This window comes from Phasianus colchicus, chromosome 2 (genome assembly GCF_987193195.1).
Source record: "Phasianus colchicus chromosome 2, bPhaCol1.hap1.1, whole genome shotgun sequence".
Lineage (NCBI taxonomy): Eukaryota > Metazoa > Chordata > Aves > Galliformes > Phasianidae > Phasianus > Phasianus colchicus.
Window position 1 is genome coordinate 63,089,044 of NC_143437.1, and position 15,903 is coordinate 63,104,946.

The 15,903-nt window shown below is 40.6% G+C and overlaps 1 protein-coding gene across 1 annotated transcript in view; it reads right to left on the minus strand.

Annotated features, from left to right (window-relative positions):
• Nucleotides 1-7,684: 7,684 nt before the first annotated feature.
• The window catches only part of DCBLD1 (discoidin, CUB and LCCL domain containing 1), a 47,488-nt gene continuing 39,269 nt past the window's right edge, over nucleotides 7,685-15,903 (minus strand). Inside the window, exons 13-15 of the mRNA XM_031610872.2 lie at nucleotides 15,364-15,413; nucleotides 13,448-13,567; nucleotides 7,685-10,760 (exon numbers count right to left, since the gene is read on the minus strand). Coding sequence (XP_031466732.2) covers nucleotides 10,243-10,760; nucleotides 13,448-13,567; nucleotides 15,364-15,413 — 688 coding nt within the window. The 3' untranslated portion in view covers nucleotides 7,685-10,242. The remainder of the gene's footprint in view (nucleotides 10,761-13,447; nucleotides 13,568-15,363; nucleotides 15,414-15,903) is intronic.

Sequence of the window (15,903 nt, forward strand, 5' to 3'; positions counted from 1 at the left end):
TCAGTGATTTCTGTACCTAATTCAGACTGATATTTCATTTTCTTCTGTTTTTTATATATAAAATATAGATGCCTACTCCTGTGTGTGATTTTTTTTTTTAAACATGTAATCAACACCCAGGTAAAAAGCTGATTATTGTGAGGAAAAACAAAACTGCATAGTGTGAATTTTGATGAGAATCTAGTCTTGGCTAGCAATAGTTGATAGCAGATTACATTTTTAAAGAGAATGTCTCAAATATCTTTACTTAAGAAGCATTTCCTGCAGAATTTTTTTCAGTAGAAGAAAAAAGGGCAAAATTTGTAATGTTACTCTGTCTGTACAATAATACCATAAATATTCCGTAGCTTAAAACAAAAATGCTTTTTTTGTATTGTTTGTTCAGATTAACAATGTGCTTTTTTTTTTTTTTAAATCTCCGACTTATATTTAAGTGGTCTTCCCTCCCTAGAGCAGCAAGTTCACCCAGAACTGGATGCCATACAGAGAGCTCAGATAAAAGTAATGGTATAGTAATTGTGGTAAGTAATTTTTTACTAGTGGTAGTGCTTACAGATTTCTTGAGTGTATGTGAGTACACAATGGTTGCAGGCGTAGGAACTCTATGAATAGACAAGGCTGAGTCATGTTGGATGAAAAGATGTTTCTAGCCCTCAGTTGGTGAGGGCTAGAACTGTACTATTCATTTTTTTTACCTCTGTAATTTTTAGAAGGGTTTATACATGGGGAACAAGTAGATGGAAAAATTAGAGCAAGGAGAGAAAACTTTCATGTGGCTGAGGTGTAATAAAACAGTAAGAGAATTAATGGTAATCATAGAATCATAGAATGGCCTGGGTTGAAAAGGACCACAATGATCATCTAGTTTCAATTCCCCTGCTATGTGTAGGGTTGCCAACCACCAGACCAGGCTGCCCAGAGCCACATCCAGCCTGGCCTTGAATGCCTCCAGGGATGGGGCATCCACAACCTCCTTGAGAATGAAGATTGAAACAGATGGTAAAAGGAGTAAAATAACCTTCTTTATGCCAGCTAGGATCAAGAAGGTTTGTGCAAACTTTCATGGTGTCTCGGTGCTCAGCCAAATGACTTCAGAGACTGCTGCCTGGGCCTGTAGTCACTGAATAGTTTCTCTGTATTTTTTTACCAGAGATTGCTATGTAGCAGAAGAGATGATCATCCGGATGTTGGATTCAACTATGAAGTCAATTTTGTTGTGTAGAACCTCAGCCCAGTGACTCAAAGAGCAAATTACTTGCCTACTTACCTGTTGTCCAGAATGTGTCTTCTCTAAAGTAGTTTTGTTTCCAGTTCTTTTTAAACTACATCATTCATGTTTTGAGTGGATTCCAGGTATTAAGAAGTGGAAAAGTTTGAAGGAAAAATATTCTCCCCCCCCGCCCCGAGGCAGGGCTGTTGTTGTTTCATGTGCTTAAGAGTAGCCTTGCCTTACCTGTATCTGCTTGTGTACTCTGCTGCAGGAGTAGCTTGGTGTCTGCTTTTGATGCCCATGCCTGTGGTGTGCTGGTCACGAATTGGGCTTTGAGGCCAGATGCCTGAATAAGTCCAAGGAATATTTTTTGCGAAATCTCCCTTTGTAATGGAAAACTTCATTAACCTGAGTAAATTTTTCACACAATTTCTCCCCCCCACATCAGCTGTGGATGCTATTTGGTGCCACTAGGCATAGCTTTATGCTTAGTGCCCTGTGTCTTGTTTTGCACAGCTGTGCTGACGAGAAGCAGTAGAACTGCTGGTGTTCTGAAGGCTCTTTAGCAGGATGCTGCTGTCCTCATCTCCCTTGGGATCTCTATTAGGAATGCATTGGTCCCTAAAAAATAATCCAGGGAAGATGGTTAAAATTGTATGTTTTGTTGCTTTGTTTAAAGGTGGGATTTTTTTTATTTCTTTGTTTATTTGCTTTTCACTTTATACTGGAAATTATGGTCATGTCTTTCTCATTCACAGGTCTTGCTGTCTTCCCTTTTTTTTCATGTTCTCTTTTTGAAATGCAAAAAGCAATGTTCCTGATCTTTGCTGCCTTCATCCCCTGAAACACAGCCTATTCTGTCTCCCAAGCATTTCCCTCCACCAGCAGCGTAGCGATCAGCTCTTCACTGAGTGGTTTTCAATGGCTTAGGCTCAAATAGAAGATTAGGAAGATGTAAAAACAAGCAGAGCTAAATGAGAGGCATTAACAGACATGTTTTGATTATCAATAAGAAAATGTCATAAATCAGGGATGCTTGATAGACATCTAGTAATTTTTCAGTTAAGTTTTATGTCATCAAATTGTTTACTACAGTTCTGTTGATGAAATCCCAATTTTCCTATTAACTGTCTTAATGCCTGAATGAGTAATGCTTCTGTAAAATGGAGTAGAACAGAATGACATGATGATAATTTTATCTAATGGTGTTTGTTATTGTCCAAGTATTTCTTGTTAATTTATTTAGGGGAATGGAAGCATTAATGTTCAGGCTGCTGGACCAGAGCAGTTCCTTGTCCTCTGTACTGAGTTTACACTCTGGAGATGTGTTTGCCCTGGATGCTTTCCCTTCCAACAAGAAGTGGAATGTCACAATTCACTCCCTTTGGGACCAACCTGTGGTGAGTGCTGCTGTTAACCTTTGTTTTGCTAAGAGGCAGTTAAAACTTTTGGGTTCTCCCAGGCTTCATTCTGAGTTCTTCCTGCTCTACCTGGTGGTCACATGAGCTGCTAGCCTTCTGAAGTTTCTGAATTCGGGTGGGTCTGCATGCTGGCTGACAAAGGCAAGATCTCTGGAGCAAACAAGCTGGGACATGGGAGGACATGGGAGTCACTTCTTTCACAGTAGTATCCCTAAGGGAATATTACTCAAAAGCCATTAGGCTATGATGTTGTATATGATGAATTTGTTTCGTTATTAAATTGTATTTTTCTTGAGAAAAAAAAAGTAACCTGATCTTTTTCCTATTAAAGCAAGGAATACTAAGATGGCTTGTGAGATGTGTTATGTATCAGGCTGCTCATTAGGTTTCATACATTCTTTGTCTTAGTAGCTTTAGTGTTATAGTAAGTTAAAGTACACGTCTCGAGTGACCTTATTAAGTAGTCCAGTTTAATTTGTGCTACCTCAGATTTATGCTATTTACAAATCCAAAACTTTTCTATTTCTTGGTGAATCTGATTTGTAATCAGAATCTTAATTTTTTTTAGTGCATGATATTTGCATTTGTATTTAGAGCCAAAAGGGGGCAGCAGCTTCTTTCAAATCTTCGGCAGGTCCTATTCTTTGCTGTTTGTGGATTCTTTTTGTTGTTGTTGGCTTTGTGTGTGTGTGTGTGCTTAAAAAACTTTAAAAATAGACAAACTTTGTTTTTTTAAAACTATTTCTAGTCATGTTTACTCTCAAAAGAACAAACATTCAGTCTAATTAGTGTCCTCTAGCAAGTGCTTTCCCAGTGAAATAACGTAAACCAAACATTGTTCTCTGTTTCTGTGCAGCATACATACAGGAACACATGAACACACACACACATGAATCACGACTTCTTAAAGAATGCTTTTATTTCTCTGTCAGTTACTTTAAAAAATGAGTGTTCTCTTACATGCTCATGGTACAAGTTTTGATCTCCATGGGCGGATTAAGTGCTTCTGAAAGAATGGTCTAGAGCACTGATAAAACACAAAATGAGTTATTGGGTAGGTTTGCAGACTCCTCTGCTTACGTTTTGTGAGTGCCCTTCAATCATGCTCTACAACTGGCCTTGTGAAGTTCCTGACATTTTTGCTGGAACTGAGGCTGCCCATCATGTCCAACTGTGTTGAGATTTGATGATGAGTAGCAAAAAAAAAAAAAAGAAAAGAAAAGAAAAAGAAAGCAATGAACATAACATTTTGTTCTTGTCTAGTTTCATACTAAAGGCTTTTGGTCAGAGGGAAAGAGGAAGATCAGTTCACACACTGACCTTCTGTAATCTTTTTCCTAATGCTGTTGTTTCCGATGTTTGCCAAATGGTGTCTGTTGTCATTAACCAGGTGATCAGTGACCTTATCAGCTGAATGTTCTGTTACATAAAACATTTGTGTCCTTGATGCTGATCCTCATACAGTGATGTGACTGTGCTATAATCAGAGGGGATACTATATGCTAATCTGCCAGAAGTTAACTATATAAATAAACTACAGACTCTAAAGGGGCATTTTTCTGAATGCCATATGCCAGGCATTTATAAGATAGTAGAAAAGTTATGGCAGCATTGTTACAGAAATCATGGGTGACTATGTGTTGTGAGTGTCAGAAGGGATGAGTTCTGTCTTTTATGACAGCGCTGTATGCGTTTAGGTACCCATGGAAGAGAAATTACATGAACTGTGCACAACCTTTTCACATCCACGTATGGCTCTCATTCTTCCACATCACAAAAATCCTCTATCGAGGTCACCTTATTCAAATTTTATAAAACTGTCTGTCAGAACAGATGGTGTCACTTAAGGATAAAAAGCTTAGCCATAGATGTGAAGAAAACCTGCCTTTTCAAGTGAGGCCTGTTAGCACATCTTAGTCTTTATCACCTATGTCTTCTCTCCCTGCATGACAGAAATTTTTCACAGGTTTGTGACTTCTCAAAGCCTTTACATTTTTAGTTGGGTTTGATTTGTTGAAACAACTCCGGTCAAACGACAACTTTTGTCTCTCTCATTTTGTCCATCTATGAAATGGTTGCCTGGGCCACAGAAGCTAAGATGTGTAAAATACATTTCTAAAGGCAATGGCTTCTCTTGCATGTCAAGGTAACAAATCATTCAGACTGACAGTTCAGTAGTAGCCAACATAACTTACTATCTTTCTACAGTATATGTTCCCCTTCCTTCATGGCCAGTATCACCATCATCTCTGCTCCCTGGCAGTCCTCGTGTAGCTCTTTGGGAGGCTTCTGATAAGCTCCCTGAAGCATGTCAGTCTTCAGCCACTTCTGTTTGTTTCTGTATTGTTTGTGTTAATTTATTTTGGGTGTTCTTGAAGGCTAAATTTTGGCATTAATTTTTTGCTTCCTTCTAAACAATGTGTGTATTTTTAAAAGTCTGTTATTGTTTGTTGTTACCTGATCTGACTGATAGAACACGGCAGTTTTGACTAATGTGTTATTTTGCAAGTTTTCTCTCTCCTTTTACTGGCTCAGATTCATGATAGGAAGTGTTGGATATTCAGTGTTATTGTTCCTCTTCGGGTGAAGATATAATGTGGATCTTTAAGGTAGCTTTTTAAATCAGGTCTGTTAAAAATTTTGTGTCTACCCAAAATGATGAATTTCTGAGCTCAGTTTCGGATGGTGATCAGGATACAAGAACCTTTGTTACAGCAGTGTCACATGTATTGGCTTATATATTTTGCTATGCTGAAAAATGATGTGCTATACATTTACCAAGTTGTCTCCTTCTTGGATTCCTCCCGATACCTATAGCTGTGAAAAACTAAATGAGATGATAATCTCACAGATGTTGCATGCCTGCTCTGTAATTGTGTCAAAATAAATGATGGTTGACACTGCTTAAGACGTATGAATAACCTCTGCATACAATAGATGCAAAAGTTTATCAGGCCCTAGAGCTGCATAATGTGAGGCCAAGTTTAAATAAATACGGTGAAGTTAGAGTGAAAAAGCCTTCAAATTCTTGTGTTCTGACTATACAATGAGATAACATAGAACAACAGATATTAGGCATCCTCCTTATCTTTTATAAAATGAGTTTTTCCCAAGTAAGGATGTCTTCCTTCTTGTCTTTATCTAGTTTAGAAATACTTTATCTGGAGAGGTTTCTATTTGGACTCCCTAAGTGATCATGCAGAAGTGGTACCTTAACTTTAAATAAACTCATTCTTTGAAACTTAGTCTTCAATGATTTGTAGGCGTTGCTGCTATTCATTTATAATGTTGTTAGTCTTGTTAGCCCCACACAGCTACAGTAGGATAATTTTCAGTTTAGATGTCATGTTCAACAACACTGGTGAGATTCAAAAGAAAAGATAAATTCTGCTTGTTTGCCCCATGCTTTGCTACTGTGAGGGAGGTTGGAGGTCAGTACAAGCTTTACGTCATCACTGACATTGGAAAGAAGAGACTTGTATGGAACTTCTATTATAGAAAATAATAAAGAAAAAATGAATGCAGTAATATAACCTTGTCATTTCTAGAGTCCAGACTGATTACAGGCTAAAGGGAAACTTTAGGACACATGCACATTAAGCAAATTGAACCTGGTTTTGGAGAGAGTGAATGAAATACTGACATATTTTTACAAGGTTTATTTTCAGAGAATGCCTGTCTTCTAAGGAGTGTATCAGTGGTCTCATAAAGATCACAAAACTCCTGTTCATAGCTAATTGTTTTTTTTTTTACTTACCCTCCTGAAATGAATTGGAACTGCCTGGAGAAAAATGATTGGCTTTGGCAAAAGAAAAAAATAAAAGTAAATGGCTAGCTTTGGGTAAAGCTGAAGTGCAGACAAATAACTGCATTTTGTTTAATAGCCACCTTAGTGGTGACTTTGTATGCACAGTTCTGAAGGCATTGCTGCAATGCAGTGCTACTGTTTTAAGGTCAAAGGATATTGTAGAATCTCAGAACAGTTTGGGTTGGCAGAGACCTTAAAGCCCACCCAGTCCCAACCTCTACTATTGGCAGGGCCACCCAGGACCCCCTCCAACTTGGCCTTGGGGCACCCACAGTTTCTTTGGGCAGCTGTGCCAGTGCCTCACGGCCCCTAAGTAAAGAATTTCCTCCTAACCTAAATCTCTTCTCTTTTGGGGAATTTGCTGTCTTTTCCAGTCTAAGGAGATGAAAGTGATGAACATTTGTGTTTTTGTTGTGGTGCTTGGGAAACCCTTTTGGTGGTGGGTGGGAAGGATTTTTTTGTGGGTTTTTGTGTTGTTGTTTTTTTCCCTTTTTTTTTTTTTTGTTTGTTTGTTTAATAGAAGGCACTGTATTTTCTACAATTCATTTGGTTAGAGGTGCATAGTTTACAGTGTGTAACCCCATTCACAGCACTGTCAGAGGCTTGCCATCAACTGCAGCTGGAACAGGTAGACCCTTAGGGCTGTGACCAGTTAATATTCAACCTTCTGAACTTTGCAGCATTTATACTGTTTCAGACTACTAGGAGTGCCTGCTCAGGGAAGAAGCTTGATACTGAATTGCTATTGAAAGTCTCTGTTAACCAGATGGTCAGTCTGCTAAAGATTTTAGGCTCTGTTCTGCCATAATCTCAGGACATACTGGAGGGAGATCCAGTGCAAATGCAGCCCTCTTAAGTGTGTTAGTGTTTTGAAGCAGGGCCTGTTTGAATCTTTGTTGTTTGAATCTTTGTAGGAAGATTTTTGAATACAACATGTTTGCTGAGTCTGACTGTTACACCTGCAACTGGTTTTCACTGTGGAAATTAGACTGAAGCTAATGAAGTACAGCAGCCTGTGAGAAACCATTGTGAGGAGAAGTGTAAGGATGAATCCCCACCTGCGGGAAGATCAAGCATCCCTTTTCCTTCCTACATCAGGGCTTAGTATCTCTGCTACCGTCAGGATGGAGACACTACTATAGAGACTAGAAGTTCCTCTGCATATCTGCTGCTAGGTCGCTAAGAACTCCATGTTCCCCAGGCTGAGGGGAAGAAGCCCCACGCTGTTTGTGTCAGCTGCCCTCAGCATTCATTCAAACTCGAGCCATGAAGCTCTGTGCAGCGGCCGGCAATGTGTGTGATGACAGAGCCACCACTGTAACTCAGAAATAATGAAGACATCTGGGGATTGATTCCAAGCCATCTTTTTACAGTTTTTTGGGTTCTTTTTGAGAAGCGGAGGATGAAGGCAAGTTGCAATTTGAAACCCAGCATCTTTTTCAGCTAAAATAGCTGTTCTGAGATGGGTTTGAATGGCAGCAAAAATGGGCATGTGCAATGAAGAACAGTTTGACACTGCAGATGCAAAAAGCGTGTGGCTGAGGCATGCCAAAAGGTTGTTATAACACAAGCCATGTCATCAGCTGCCTGCTGCTGTTGCCGTGCTGCATTATCTTTGTGGGGAATAGCTCTGATTACTGAGCTCCGCTTGTTTGCAAAGTGACAAGTCAAGCTAATTAGCTGTGTGGGTGGAGTATTGGATTCAGTCTCACCAGGGGGGTAGCCTCATCCTCCCCTCAATTATGTGCATCCAGCAGCAGAGCTGGGCGCAGAAGTTTGTTCGTGGGCGTTTCTTCTCTAGAGATTACGGACACAGAAGCCAGGCTAAGTGGGGCACTGGGATAAGCTTTTTTTAGCCTGTCATACAGAGAGTGTAAATTGCAGCCGCGGAACTGACACTTTTGCGCGGAATAAGGAACAGTTACTTCTCACTCTGCGGGATATGTGACAAGAGTGGGTGTGCAGCGATGATAAAGTCACCAAGTTAAGTACCAGGCCTGTGTGACTGATTTACAAATACCAGTGTTCTTTATTTACATAGACATGTAAACAACAGAAGGTAAACAACACCACCCAGCTCGGTCTAACAAACAGGCTGCTGCTGCTTCACTTCAGAACCTGAGGTGTTTAATACAATTCACAGAAACTGTATTGACAGCAAACACGGGAGGACTACAAGGTTAGCTCAACTCTTTCTTCTTTGCACAGAAGTTGCATGCACTGTGCATCGGCGTGACAGAATGGCACCACTGAGGCCACAAAACAAGTAAATGCGAAGAACCCACTAAGAGCTGTTCTTAAGGTCAGATATGGCTCGAGTTAGCAATATTTGTACCTAGTATCACTACAGCTGTTCTGTACTCTTAAAGCACTTTCCACTCCACAATTCGAAAGCACTTTGTGAACAAACAAGAAATCTTTGCTGCGTCCTTTGCAAATGATCCCCAGCTTACACAAAAGGAAACACACAAGGCCTTGAAATACTGACTTTCCAAGAGCTCACATTTTACCAGGCTAATTTCAACCTTGTGCCTTAAAAGTAGCACCATTCTTCTCTCTTGGAAGAACATAACTTTTTGATATTCTGAGACACACATTCGAATTCAAGGTAAGGCTCCAAGTGCTGCAGGTAGCAGGGCAAAGGATGGTTGCAGTCCCAACCTGAAGCTGTGTGGCTTCAATGACACCTTTGCTGAAAGAGGAGCCAACAGCTGTGCATTGCAGCCCACCCCAAGCTTTTTCAAGTTTGTCCAAAACTAGAATTGAGTAACATCTGCTGAAAAAGAAAAACTATTCGAGCACAACTGTGCTGATCCACTGTCTTGCATTTAAATGCAACACTGAACCATACCCATGTTGTCTTTTAGTTTTACAAATTTAGTGTAGTATTTCCATTTGAAATATTTAGTCAGACAGAAAAATACCCACTGGAGCAATGAAGAGCTGCTTTGTGTCAAGGAACAAATTTCCTTACAGTTTAGCATTAACAGCATCAGGTAGGGCCTGAACAAGATTCAATTCTTAGCTGTAAATTCACATTATAGTTCCACACACATTTAACGAAAAAGCAGATTGGCATGTTTTTATTGCAGATGTGTCTGCAAGGTGATTGCTATGGCTTGAATCCAAAGCTTGTTCCATCTTTTCTACCTGTACTTGATATGAATAGCAAGTTAGGCTCAGCTCATACACTAGATCAAATTCAAGCATATACAGATTGCTGCTAAAAGGCAGCTGGGCAGGTGAGATGGAGCGTGGTATTTAAATACTCAGCTGCCTTCTCTTGTGCACTTCACGCTTCAAGCAGTTTTACTTCTGCCCTCCCAAGAGGAACCATAATGATGATCTTCAGTTTTCAGAGGAAAGGAACTGAACCACATCAGCTGTAAAATACACAATTTACAGCTGCAGTACAACAGAGGTGAAATAGAGAGAGAGCTATTTCTGCAGAAGCTGGTTTGTTGGTTTTTTTTGTGTCCTTTCAATTCCACAGGTGAAAAGGAAACTTAAGAAACTCTCCTTAAATAAAAGCTATGTACAAATTGCACACGTTGCAAACGGAGCACTGAGATCAGTTACAGAAATAAGATATACAGTCTTCACTGATAACATCTCTTTTGATATAAACAGTGATAAACAGCATATGCTTTCTTCAGATGTCAGAACCCAGCAAGACTGCAATATTATGTACACAGGGTTTGTTTGCCTTCTGCCTTCTGCAGCAGAATCCTTTAAAACTCTGTTTTCACTTTGAAAGCTGCGCAGCGACATTCCTGTGCACCACGTCTCTCTTGCTTAGCGGATCACAAGAGAGCTGTCATTGCTGTCTGGCTTATTGGGTTCAGGCAGTCTCTGGGTGTTGAGTAACCCTCACTCCCTAGCGCGTTCGCCTGAGGTTTCTGGTAGTCCGTACTGTAGCTCAGAGAGGTCAGAATACCGTTGGCTTTAGGTTTGTCGTAGTTTATTACGCTCTGGGGTGTCTGATAGTCTCCATTCCTGGTATCAGTCTTGCATGAGCCAGAGAAACTGCCGGCAGAAAGGGAATGTTTCTGTGAGGAGATTACGGGTATGTTGTAGCCATTTTCAGAGGGAAAGTTATTTTCTCTGGTGACGTGCCGCTCGATGATGGGGGTGGCATATTCAGGCTCCTGGCTGGTCAGGGGCAGAGCGTACTCGTGCCGGTTGGCTCTGTGTGGGCAGTGGTAGTGGTTTTCAAACTCTGCACTCCCCCTTCTTCCCTCTCCTTCTGTGTCCATGGGTCTGAAAGTAGATCCTTTCCGCGTTACTGTCCCAGTTCCGATCATGAGAGGCTGCTGATAATCTAAAAGGAAGTACCAACTGCTCAACAACACATAGCCACATTGTTTTATGTAGTAAGTGGCAGAAAATGATTTGCTTATTATAGCAAACCTGTGATTATCAGGGATGTCAGGAAACACTGCCCTGTCTCCAATTCCATATCCTCCTTCATTGCCCAGGTGCTGCAGAGCTTGGCAGAGCTGCTCTGCAGAGGAGCTTCAATCTGTCATCTCTTTCCTCCCTCCCTCCCTGCCTTTCTCTGCCTACATACCCAAGTGCATTAACATCATTTCTGGAGAATACCCCCAAACCCTATGAAAATAAAAAGAGGGAGGACAACAAAATATAAGCAATAAACCCGAGAGGGGACTTCAAATGAAGTTCCACAAAGGAAAAAAGTTCTCAAAACAAGCGTTCCACTTTTGCAATAATTAAGATGCCTGAAGGATTCTTAACGAGCCCAAGTGCCGGCTCTATTTAAAAGGAATCTCAGTGGCTGACTGACAGGAGGATAAAGTTAGGCAGAAAGGCAGCCAAGAGAGTCAAGGGAAGTGTGAGATGTGTGAAGTCAGCTTCCAACTGAAGCGTGTGTGCGAGGGGGACGAGCCATAAGGCGAGCAGCAGGAGTGGTGCTGCGGAGAACAGTTCACCCCATGGAGGAGGGGGCAGGAGCTGAATTGGGAAGGGAGATATGATCCCAGCAGGAGCACGAGGTAAGATCCAGGGGACACAGCCTCACAAAGTGGATATTTGCAGTTCTAGTCAGAGAGGATGCCTGGCTGCTGTATTAGAAAGCAATCTGAACTAACGGGGTTTTCAAAAATTCCAGAAAATTACCATGCTGAAATTCGGCATTTTAACTTTTTTACTTTGGTGCTTGTGAAAATTGCTTGTTGATATACATGGTGACCTGAACAGCTCTAGTAAATGACACTGATAAAACACTGTATTCTGGCACAGGCTTGAAGAAGTTAGCTCAGATTCTGTTTTAGCACTGTAGTTCATCTGACATGAGCTTGGAATTCAATCCCATATGTCCTGTGAATCTTTCTGGCAGTTCCTGGCTACTTCCCAAATGTAGCATGCAGGGTGAAGGTGTTATGATATGTCATAAGTGATGCAGCTCTCACCAGCACTGCTGCTGCTACACTGAGGAATCTCACTTGCTCCGAAAGAAGTCTCTCCACTTGCTCTGGGGGCTGCCATGAGAACCAGCAAGTAGCGAGGAATTCAAAGGGGAAGAATTTCATGTAGTATGGTAACCTATATGCAAGTTGCATGCCCACCACAGTTTAATTATGTAATGTCATTTGCTGCACATTTCTTGGCTGCAGTCCCAGTTTTTATTTCGTATTTCTTATTTTTAAGGAGACTGGGAGATTGCAGGTGAAAGGCAAACTTTGGGAGCTCTCGGGCCAGGATGAGAGGTATATATTCTCATACACTGCAGGAGGAGAGGATAGGCAGAGCAGAGGCCCCTGCACACAGCCAGGGTAGCTGGGTAACCACAGTGGTAAGGGACCTATACTGGCTCGCTTTCCTTCATGAAATAAAACTGCTTTATATTCAAAAACTGCATATTTATATTTTAAGTTTTTGTAAAGCAGTGAAGCCATCTCCGACAGACTTTTAAAGTGTATTTCTCTAACAAATGTATTGGATAAATCTTTAGGAATTTCTAAGGTTTGAAGCCTGGGAAGGGCAAATAAATTTTTTCTGGAAGGTTGCTGATCACTGATTTCATAAAATGGCTGCTCTGTCTGGCCTTTCCAGACAGAGAAAACCAGGCAGGGATAAGATGCACTAAGAGGATGAATTAAAAAAACATCCCTTTGGAATACAAGCAGTACTGATGCAGGGATTTGCTCTCTCCAGACAGTGACCTGAAGCCAAGATAGCACAGAAGAGATGCATTGAGGTGTTTTTTTTTCTCTTTTCCCTCATCTGTCACTTCAGGAGACCTCATCTCCAGGACAGTTCAAGGCACCAGGAATACTGTATACAGATCTCAGCATGACTTCCAGCTGGTATGGAATCCAACCACAAACTGAATAAGCAATTTTTCTATTTGATCAGCAGCAAGGAACATCATATTTTGTTCCAGTGCCAGAGACATTTGAATTAAAATAAAAATATAAAAATATGTCAGCAATACCTTAGGTACGTTCATAGAATTACAGAAGAATCACAGAATCATTAAGGTTGGAGAAGATTTTTAAGAAATCTGGTCCAACTGTCCACCTACCACCAATATTGCCCACTAAGCCATGTCCTTAGCTACTACTACATCTACCTTTTCCTTAAATACCTCCAGGGACAGTGACTCTACCACTTCCCTGGGCAGGGCAGTCTGTTCTGAGTTCTTGTGCTGCATCCTTTGTCTGAGTGCATTCTGTGCTTATCTTCAATGGTAACTAGTTCAGAGCAAGGAGAAAATCTTGCCCAATAACTCCAGAAAAAAATAATAATAATAAAAAAAAATATATATATATATATATATAAATATATATATATATATATATATAAATGAAGGTTCATCTAGTGTTTTTGTCCCCCCAGTACATCTGGGATGAACACAGATAAATCTGTCCTTGGGCCTGAGCTTTTCACGAGAGCTGGAGCTTCTAATATTGCTGGCCTGTCCTTCCTCCTGCTAACTACTTTCTGCACAGAATAAAATGAGTGCATCAGAGAGGGAGCAATTGTTACCTGCCATGTCGCTTGTGACCAGATCTAGTTTTTGTGGTGTCTCCTTCTCATTATTATAGCTAATGGTAAATTCAGTTGACTGATGTCTGGTGAAGGGCTGCTTGATCTGTTTCCAACAACCTACGATAAAGAAATAAAAATAGAAAATGTCAGAAAGTTAAATGCTTAAAATTAGAAGGCTTATCAGAATGTTAAATTTTTAGTGTACTGATTGCTGTCAATATACTTAACTACTTACAAAGCAAGATTAAAACAGGCTGTTTAAAAAAAAACTAAAAAAACAGTGAAACCCATAAAAACAAAGAACCTCTGAGATTCTCCATGTAGAAACTAAGCCACAGAGAGAACTTTGTCTTTCTTGGCAAGAATGACTTAAGTTATATCTTAAGGCCTATAGGTAAAATATAAGCTTTAAGTCAGCAACAAATTTTGCCACCACTTATGTAGCAATAATAATGTTTGCAATTTCTTTTTTTTTAAATTTTCAGTAGCTGAATATAGCTTCCATGTCCTTGGTATCTCAGCACCTGCACTTATTTGTTCTCACAACATCACTGTGAGACAGAAGAGAGAAAATCCAGTGTCTGTTCCTTGTCTGGCACCTGTAACATGTGGTCTGTTGAAAGGTGGGTTCAACTCCCAGTGTGCTAAGTCCCAAACCTGGTTAGATTCAGAGTCATTAAGGATGGAAAAGTCTACTAAGATCACACAGTCCAACTGTCAGCCCATCCCCACCATGCCCTTAAATGCCACATCTGCACGTTTCCTGAACACCTCCAGGGACAGTGACTTCTCCACCTCCCTGGGTCTTGCAGAAGCTTATGCAATTGGCCTTGACCCACCAATCCAGTCCAGATCCCCCTGTAGAGCCTTCCTACTTTCAAGCATGCTGGCACTTCTTCCCAACTTGGTGTCATTTGCAAACGTATTGAGGGTTCACAGTGTTTAGAAGCTTAATTTGTGAAGCATACACTACAAATGAATGGAGTGGATAAGAGGCTATCTCCGATTTCATGGGATTTGTCCTCATTAGCAAGTGAGAAAGGATTTTGATGTGACCTTGAAAAATCATATTAGCAAATATGATGTTAAGTACAAATTAGTTTTCTAATGAGGGTGAGTTGAAATGGGTAACAAAGTTCCTTTCCCTAATGCCAGCACCTGCTGAGAGATGAAATTTTGGAGCTGAGCTGTTGCAAGAGATGTGAATTACATAGTGATTTCTTTTTAATGGAAAGCTGAGTTTCAGAAGGATATTCCTCTGCAGAGTTAGCAAGCCAGGAAAAAGCAGCTGAGCTACACCTTCCAGGCTGAGAGGAGGCTGCTCTAGAAAGCATAATTAAGCACAACAAGGTATGTTATTGCACAAGGGTTTGCAGGCATCTTCTGCAGCAGAAACCTCAAAACAATCCTCTATTGTGATTTTAAATGTGAAATACAATTCAGTTTTGTTAGGCTTCATTAAGATAGTCTCAATTAGGGAGGGCAGCAAAATGGAAACACTGACGCCATAAAAAAATAGTTAGCACTTGCTGTCTTGGAGAATGGCAATCCCTCTGCTGTGGGAGAAAAAAAAGGAAAGTAGCAATTTTCTGCAAAATAGGTGTTTTGGAGGAGGGAAGGAAAAGAAAGGCACCTGGGAGCACTCTTACATGATCATTTATGAATTCTGTGTAATAGATCTTTTGCTAATTGCCTTTCTGTCATAGAAACCAAATTACTTTGTTTCTCTGGGCACTGTTCTGGGATGACACAAGTGGGACTATCATTTGCCATTTCCCTTCTATGAAATAGCGAATTTGAATGAGGAAAACATGGCTGCTCTTTCAGAAGCATCTCACCATAGTGCATAAAATCCTTCCCATTGGCCAAGGTGACAGAACAGGACAGGACAAAGCCCACCATTCTTCACTAACCTGATTTCTGAGCATTGGATAATCCATAAGAAAGTCCTTTGGCTTCTTGCCTGTGAGGAAAGGAAAGCATTTATAAACTTCTGCTCTCATAGCATTTCATCTTCTTCACTCCTTCACTTCAGCAGAGAGTCTGTGTGTTTAGCAGCTGAAAACAACTGTTCTCTTTTAGTTCCTGGAGGAGGCATTTATCAGATTGTAAGGCACACAAACCCATATTTCCACACTTGGTTGTTTCCCCCATCTGTGTGCATGTTCTGAGTGCCGCTGTGCAAATTCCTTCTGTCTGAAGGAATTCCTTCATGGACTGGATGTGTGCATGTCGTTACATGTCACTCTAGCTAATGTTTTGGGTCTGTTCTTCTGAACATTTATTGATTTTACTGGAAATCCAGGGCAGATCCAAGTACTGCTCATGATGAAACAAGATCACCAGAGCTTTGTTTATGCTTCCAAATGCCTGGATGTTCATAGATGCATTTGCCTGTTCTACATTCAAGGGCAAGTTCACAGGAATGGACACTTAATTCGACCCAAAGTTAG